We start from the raw sequence: 8,318 nt of genomic DNA, 5'->3' as shown, positions 1-8,318 counted from the left end.
TATTGGTAAGGGTGTGTGTAGCTGTGGACATGCATACATGATGAGGTGTGTAAATGATATACCTTTGTATGTAGGTGTTCTTGTCAGGTAAAAACAATGCTTTCTTTGAACCCCATATTCTTTTTTCTCTCTGTTACTACAATGCCATATTTCTTTTTTATTGGTACATTTTTACACGAGAGGAGGCTTGAAACAGTCAAGTGAAAATATTCTTGTTTTTCTATTCTGATGTAAAATTAAGTCCACTGGGAGAAGAAATGTGTATTTTATGCACAGATATATATAACTTGCTCTATTTCTGAAAAAGTTATGAAAAGTTAGGAAAGACTAAAAAAGGTACAAACAAACAGAACATTTGTAGTAAAATATTTTCTCTGTACTTTCAGGCGGAACTTAGTATGGGTACGTCTCATATCTGGTGGGAACATTTATAGGGAACACCGGAAGCGCGCTCATAGCGGAGGAAGCTTCGAAACATGCCGAAGTAAGTTCAGATTTTCCTTAATGTTAACGCTAAATCTCTGTCTTGTACTTTTCAGCAAAATCAAAAATTGTTTGTATTTGTATAGAGAGACACATTAGGTTAAGATAACCCCGAAAACCAATGAAACAGATCCGCTTTTATCCTTCTGAACGTTGTTAGCTTTGTTTGGGCTGTGTCTACTTGCTGGAGCAAACCTCGACGTGAACGCAATTTACGAGCAACGGTTGCCGCACAAAAGACAATCACAGCACCTTGTTATCAAATAATTTTATCAGCTAGAGGTCGAAATTACGTAGTAACGCAACGCTGGTTCACAAAACAATCCCAATTCAAGATCTGTTTAGTCCCCTGTTCTTGAGTTTTCGACCGTACCCCACGATCCTCCTCAGCAGATTGTTTTCTCAGCTTTGATGTAATTGAAAATATGCTCAAACTTTCCATGATTTTGAGTATCTAGGTCTTCTCCTAGCTCAACATTTGTTTTTATAATGTTATTATTAACATTGGGTCCCTTGTAACTCGGTAAACTAACGTTGTAGTTAGTTTTCAGGGGATAGGAGCAGATTATACTGATGTTGCACGAAGCTATAAAACGAAATCAAACGCGTAACGTTAGTAACTGGTTAGCTTCCAAGGTTAAGGTCGTTAACTACAAGGTGTCGTCATGCAGCTGCAGTCATAACAATAAAATAAGTAGCTACAACTCACAAAGTAAGAACATAGAATTTAGTGATCAAGTCCCTTTTTAAACAAACTTGACTAAACATGTTTCATGTCGGTCCTAAAACAACATTCAGGTGCCCAAAATTAACACTGAAACAGCTTTTTCTTGCTTCCTGTTCATACTGGCCTTTAGAAGATCCCTTCATAATGCAATTACAATGTAAACGATGGGGGACAAAATCCATAATCCTCCTTCTGTGCAAAAATGTATTTAAAAGTCCCTCTTATTGTTCCTATACTTTTACTGCAGCTGAACAGGAAAAAAACTGTCCATCGAGTCACTAAGAGGGACGTTATTACTAAAAAGACTAACTGTTGAAGATATTCACTTCATCTGAAAAACCCAGACGGTTGAAGCCTCATTATCTTCAGATAAACTATTAAATACATTTTTTTCTCAAAACACGAAGGATCTTCAAATTGTCAGTATGAACAGGAGGAATGATTACAGTGAGCAAAATCTATTTCAATCTTTGTATGGGTACCTAACTGTTGTTTTAAGGCTGACTTGAAAAGTCGTGAGCTGGGGGTAAGACCATGTGGGTCCTGGGTGAAGATGTATTAAATATTATATAGATATTCTGCAGGACATTAAACTCTCTTGTTGGACATCTCAAAACTACCTGAATTGTCTTACTGGTGTACTGGAGTGCATTACATTGAAAAGTGTTCCTAATATTTTGCCCCCCCCTCATGTATGTTAATGAGGTGGACAAAATATTAGGAACACTTTTCAATATAATGCACTCCACCACCGGCAGTCGCTATGACCTCAATAATTAACAAAGTAGAATTATCACCTTTCTGACAATGTCAACAAAAAATGAAAATGTATAAGCTTTGTAAAAGTAGAATTTATGGCAGAGCTGTTGTGTTGGATTGCATTAGATTGCTCTGGTGTTCCTAATAAAGTGCTCGGTGAGTGTATGTCACGGCTCTAATGTAAAGTATGTTGTGTTAGAACAGGTCATGACTGCAGCTCTGGGATTTGTAACACTACCCTGACTCCTTTTTTTTTTAATTTTACTGTTCCACAGGTTTTACTGTGACTACTGTGACACCTACCTTACACATGATTCGGTAAGATGTTTGTTTGTGTCATATATATTTCATGATTCGCGAAATCAAATACCTGAAAAGCATTAAAGAACTGAACTGTCTTTGATGTATTCTGCTCCTGTTAAATTTTATTCTGTTCTGCGTCTGCTCTAGCCGTCAGTGAGGAAGACACACTGCAGCGGTCGAAAACACAAAGAAAATGTGAAAGATTATTACCAGAAATGGATGGAGGAGCAGGCTCAGAGCTTGATTGATAAAACAAGTAAGTAATTATTGTCTTAACAGTTTTTCACAGGAATGAAATTGCTGCTTGATTTTGTTTGAGGGTTTCTTGGACTGTTCAAAGACGTGGGTTTACTCTGTTATCTTGGAAAACTTTTTTTCTTCAAGACGTTTTACTTAGAGCTGCAAAGATTAGTCAATTAATTGATAGACAGATAGTAAATTTATTGCAACAATTTAGATAATCGTTTGAGGCAGTTTTCAAGCAAAAATGCCAAATATTTGGTTTGGTTTTCGGTGTTTTTCTGGTCATGTTTCAATTGGTTCTTCACAGACCGCCACCTGCTCTCACGAAGGTAACAGCATTAAAGAAGAACACAAACTAGTACAGTTGATCCTCAGCTAAAGACAGTTAGTCAGGAGGGCTCAGAGGAGAGACAAAGTCCTTTATTATTTCTGAGAGTTGCTGGAATCTGGATAATAATGTTTGTAGTGTGGCAACAGCCAACATGTGACATGAAGGAGCAGAGTGGACTTTTAATTTGGTGACTACTTAGCTGGAGTTTACAGATTTAATGGGCTGTTAAAGTGGATTTAAGGTAAATATACTATAACATGTATATGTCTTAATGTGGAGAATCAACCTACTAGTTGACACCGTGAGTATGAGAACAACCAGAACAGCCTTATTGTTTTACACAACAATTCCAAGCAAATTGTAATTAAAATTTTAAATTTCAAATTAAAATGCTTTTTTTAACACAAAGAGTTTGATTACTTTATGAGATTTTACATATGCTTGTTATATAGAGACAATATCTCTATACAAAAATATCTCTATTAATATTGTCAAATTGATTTCAAACATAAAGCTCAGCCCTAATGAGCATTAGTTTTGCTGTGGAAAGGGTATTAAATTTTCTCTGTAGAGGTCCTAAAAAGCATTAAATTTGATCTGTGTGCAGCAGAGAATCTTTGTAGGACTTTTGCTGAGTGCATGGTGTGACTGGGGTTGTTTTGGGCTTTGAAATGTGGACCTCAGTGGATCAGCCCATGAACTGGGATACATTTCATGTGTGCAGCAAGTTAAACTTAAATATGAAAGTGACCTCTAGTGGCCGTTACATATTACTGAGGATTTGTTTAGTGGTGCAGTTAACTGTTCACACACCAGATGTGGGAACAGCAGTCTTTATATAATTAGTACCCTTGTTTGATGTATACAGTAAACTTAGTGTTTAGAGTAAAGCCTGTTACACAGCCCACACTAGTCATGCTTATGTACATGTGTGGGATATCCAAACTCTGCTTAAATAGTGTACTATGTTTCACTGGCTTACTTGGGCCCCCGTTGAGATTACAAACCACTAATCCAAATGAGGGATGCAAAGCCAGTGTAGAAGTAGAGCGTAGTATTGTCCACCGTGGAGAAATATGTTGTTTGACTGACAAAATTCTCCTACGCAAACAAAGAGAGCTTTAAGAAGAGGGAGGGTCAGCTACACATCCTTCCAGCATGTCAGGAATGCAATTTCTTTTTCATAAGTGACTCTTGATTTGTCATTAGTAGTCTGTGTTTAACATTAGCATAGTTCGCATCGTAAAGTTTGAACATGTAGACAATGTGTTTCGCTATGCGTTTCCCTTTTGGATTGTTGTTTGTTTGTTTTTTTCCATATGTAGCATATGTAACAGGCTACATTTAGGATAGGGTGCTGTACATTATTGATACAATCCATTTAATATTTGTGCGCTCATGTTTTGTTTTCTCTCCCGACAGCGGCCGCGTTTCAACAGGGAAAGATTCCTCCCACACCGTTCCCCGGTGGCCCTCCCCCCGGTGAGTCCATCGTCTTTCAGCTCTGCAGTAATTCAATTAACTAACCATAACACGGGCACTGGATCTTTATAGTTAGATTCCCACTAATATGGGAAAAAAACTGTCCTCATCCTGCTCTATTTCAAGGTCCATTCAAATGCATTTCATTAAAATAACAGAAATGTGAAGCTTTATGGAATGTAAATGACTGCTGATTTAACTAGCTACCACCTGCTCATAATAGAAACCTAAATAAAATGGTAGTTTTTTTTTCTTTTTACATCATAGGTGTTGTCATTCATCTTTGTTACAGGGTTTTACTCACCCACTATATCACTGAGTATCAGGATGTGGTGACTCAACTGAAATGAAGGCAGATATTAATATTATATTCAAACTGTCCATTGAATTTCAATCAAATGCAAATAAGCAGCATTCCGAGTTATTAAAATTGTCTTGTTTTCCGTACTTTGATGCGTGATTTTTCAAAGAGACGAAAGGCAGAGCTCCACGGAGACCAAATCGCTGGTGGCCACATTTGCAGATGTATCAATCAAAGAATTGCAAAAATATTTTATGTGTCAAGGGGCACCGTCTGAAATAATGACAACAAATGCCGAACTCGGATAAAAGGACGCATAAAAGTTAACAACGATTTCCGCTAATTTGCTTGTAGCTTAATATGACCCACATTTGGAAGAGTGTTTGCAAAAGTGGACTTTTTTTTTTTTCCAAATAGTGTTTGAATAATTTTATCTATCACTGAAATGTCTGTCTGACAACTGAATAGTTTTACATGACATTTACACAGATGTATGTTTTGCTTCGTCGGAGAGGCCAAATTCAGCTTAAATGTAACGAGATTCCTTGATTCCTGATTCCTCGTATTACACATTTGCCCACTAACACTTACTGTTATGAACACAGGTGGTCCTCCACGCCCAGGTATGCTACCAACACCACCTATGGCAGGTCCTCCTATGATGCCCATGATGGGGCCTCCGCCTCATGGAATGATGCCTGGCGGGCCGGGTAAGACGTGTTTTTCTCTGGGAAAAGCTTTATTACTTTGGAATTTGGTTAACGTAAAGGTTACCTCGGGAGTTTTAGACTCCTAGTAGCCGTTTGAAGTAGGGCTGCAATTACTACTAAGTATTTTCACGATCGATTCATCTGCCGTATTATTTTCTCGATAAATCATTTTGTCTATAAAGTGTCAAAAATAGAGAAAACTGCTTGTTATAACTTCTTAGAGCCCAAGGTGACGTCCTGTATGACACATACAGTCTTCAAATCCTCACATTTATGGCGTTTTCCCTCAAAAACGACTAAAACTCTAAACTAAAGCTCTACTACGGAGCAATGTTTTTGTCGGTGCTGTGTAAGATCCTCATCCTGCCGTCAGTTTCATGCTGTTCCGCTGTCAGTAATTCACCAACGAACGCAGGCAAGAAGAGGACTGCGAGCTAGTTAACATGGATGTAAACAATGCAGGATTTAAAATACTTAAAAATTCAGGTTTGCAAAATGTTTTATGAAGAAGGAGATGCATTCAACACATTTGTTAGTCCTCAAGGAGGACACACATAATCAGAGCTTTCCCAAATGATATGAAGTAGCCAGCCAATGGGGGAAAAAGTAGCCAGCTAGGAGGGTCTAAGGGTTATTTTTATTTATTTATTGACACCTTCACTTTAAGGTTTATCAAGACATGCCGCAGTGATGGTTAATGTATTGTTTTACTAGAAACATAAATGTACTCTTATTCAACGAAAGTAAACAAGCTCATTTTAAGGGGGAACATGTTTTAAATGCCATGTCTTATCCAGCATATGTATTGGTTTTAAATTAAATTATTTATAGAAAGAAATCTATAACAAAGAATGTGAATCACTTGACTCAAATCATGTGACTCTACTGAATCAGCTCAACTTGTAGTCATCTGAAACTATGGATAAAATGTGTGATATGGAAAAACATATATCCTTGATCATATATAATACCGCAGGAAGTCCCATTACATCATATTTTATTCAGGGCCTCTGAGGCGTAGTCTACATCTTCCTCATATGACAAAGGCCTGTTACTTTGACAACATCGCCTGTTCTAGTGTGTGTTTGCAACGCGTCTTAAGAGATGGCTCTGCTGTAAAAAAGCACAATGTAAATAAAGATGAATCATTCATTCATTCATTCATTAAGCCCATAAACGTCTGTGTGTGTGTGTGTGGTGTATATGGGAAAATGCAGCGTTTTTTCTGGACTATTTAATACTGCGCAGTCATCAAGTTGCTGCTCTGTAGTAGCCCGTCTGATGAGGACGTCCCCTGTCTGTGCAGTCAATGCAGTTCTTAATGTGTTTTGTCATCAGTTATTTTGCTTATATTCGTCAAACACTGGAGACGACTCTCTGCTCTCTATGCGGCAGGACGCAACCTCTCAGCACACACACACACACACATATATATATATATATATAATATATAGAGCATGTGGGGGCAGGACTGATACAGACAGATAGGCACGTTTCTCTCTCGTCACGCTCGCATTGTCTTGAAGCGAATTAATATAATAAAGTACTCGGCTGTTTGGCCGGCAGCAGGCGCTTATGGAAAGCTCTGACACAATACATTTTGGTGAATAACACTCAATGAAAACATAAACATTCACAAGAAAACTCCACAGGGCACCTTTTTTTTTAAGACAGAATCAAAAACCATGAAGGGAAAAGGAGTAAGAGATTTCATGCCACAGTAGCCCATTAAATATAAACAGGCATTTTAATATGAAACACAATATGAGCTTTAAATACACTGACAAGTAGTTTTAGGCGTGTATAAAGCCATATCTAAGCTCTTTGTCTCTACATTGTTAGGAGGCATGAGGCCGCCAATGGGAGGACCCATGCAGATGATGCCAGGACCACCACACATGATGCGTCACCCTCGTCCAATGATGATGCCAGTCAGACCAGGCATGATGCGACCGGACAGATAAGACAGAGCGTATTTTCTCCGTTCTTCGTTGCCATGAACAGACATTGTCGAGTGAGGACGCTTGGTTTAACACTTGGATTTAACGATGCAACTTTTTTAAAATTGTCATCCTGTTCAACCTTAAATGTACGACCCCGGATGTAATTATATCATTTTTGTGTAATTACTTTTTTTTTTTTTTTTGCCTGAATCTTGGTATTTATTACTATTCAACTCATTAGAATAAATTTCAGATCACTGTTTGAAAAGATTTTTTTTTATCCTCCTCTGTGTTGGTGTCAAGATTAGAATATCTCTTCTCACTTTGACGTACTGTTCAGCAAATACATCTTAGAGCGTTTTTGATTTGACAATATTTGTTACTACATTGTTTGCTTTGTTTTTAGGTTTTAATTGTTTTTGTTATATTTCATTGCATTGCTTTGAGAAATAAAGCAGTGATTTCAAACCTGTTTGTGTTGTTGTTTTTAAGGTCCTACACTTCTTTACAGGTGTTACTCTTTAATTACTCTGGCTGATTAGACCTCTTGTTGGGTTGAAGCTGGGTAGAGCTATGCTGAAATTATGTGATGTCACAAAACTCTGTGTGTGTATGTATGTATGTATGTATGTATGTATGTATGTATGTATGTATGTATGTGAAGGACAGGTGCAACAAAACTTAACAGGAGAGAGAGCCAGAGAGCAAATCTTTCAGACAGAGCTGTTTCACTGTTTCTAGTTTTTATGCTAAACTAAGCTAACCATCACCTAGCTGTAGCTTTATATTAACTGGACAAATATGAGAGTGGTATCGGTCATCTCATCCAACTCTTAGCATTAATAAATGCATTTCCCATATGTTGAACTATTCCTTTAAACCAGTCTGCGGAGTCAGTCGGGTTTTGGGGGATGTATGCCGTTGAAATTCCTTCTGATGCTCAGAAATTCTTGTAGTTGGAAAATGTTTTCCAAATGCACGCCCCATTGTTAAATTGACACTCCACCAATATTACATATTAAAGATTTCACAGGTG

The 8,318-nt window shown here is 37.6% G+C and overlaps 1 protein-coding gene across 1 annotated transcript; it reads left to right on the top strand.

The window, feature by feature from the left end:
- The first annotated feature begins 415 nt into the window (after window positions 1-415).
- Window positions 416-7,750, top strand: snrpc (small nuclear ribonucleoprotein polypeptide C). Its single transcript, XM_044348425.1, has 6 exons — window positions 416-484; window positions 2,245-2,287; window positions 2,420-2,528; window positions 4,269-4,328; window positions 5,235-5,339; window positions 7,182-7,750. The coding sequence occupies exons 1-6, from the start codon at window positions 477-479 to the stop codon at window positions 7,301-7,303; spliced, it is 447 nt and encodes a 148-aa protein (XP_044204360.1). The 5' UTR covers window positions 416-476; the 3' UTR covers window positions 7,304-7,750.
- Window positions 7,751-8,318: the final 568 nt, after the last annotated feature.

Source organism: Thunnus albacares, chromosome 4 (assembly GCF_914725855.1).
Source record: "Thunnus albacares chromosome 4, fThuAlb1.1, whole genome shotgun sequence".
In the NCBI taxonomy this organism is placed as follows: domain Eukaryota; kingdom Metazoa; phylum Chordata; class Actinopteri; order Scombriformes; family Scombridae; genus Thunnus; species Thunnus albacares.
Note: the sequence above shows the minus strand (reverse complement) of the source record. Positions and strands in the feature narration are given on the sequence as shown.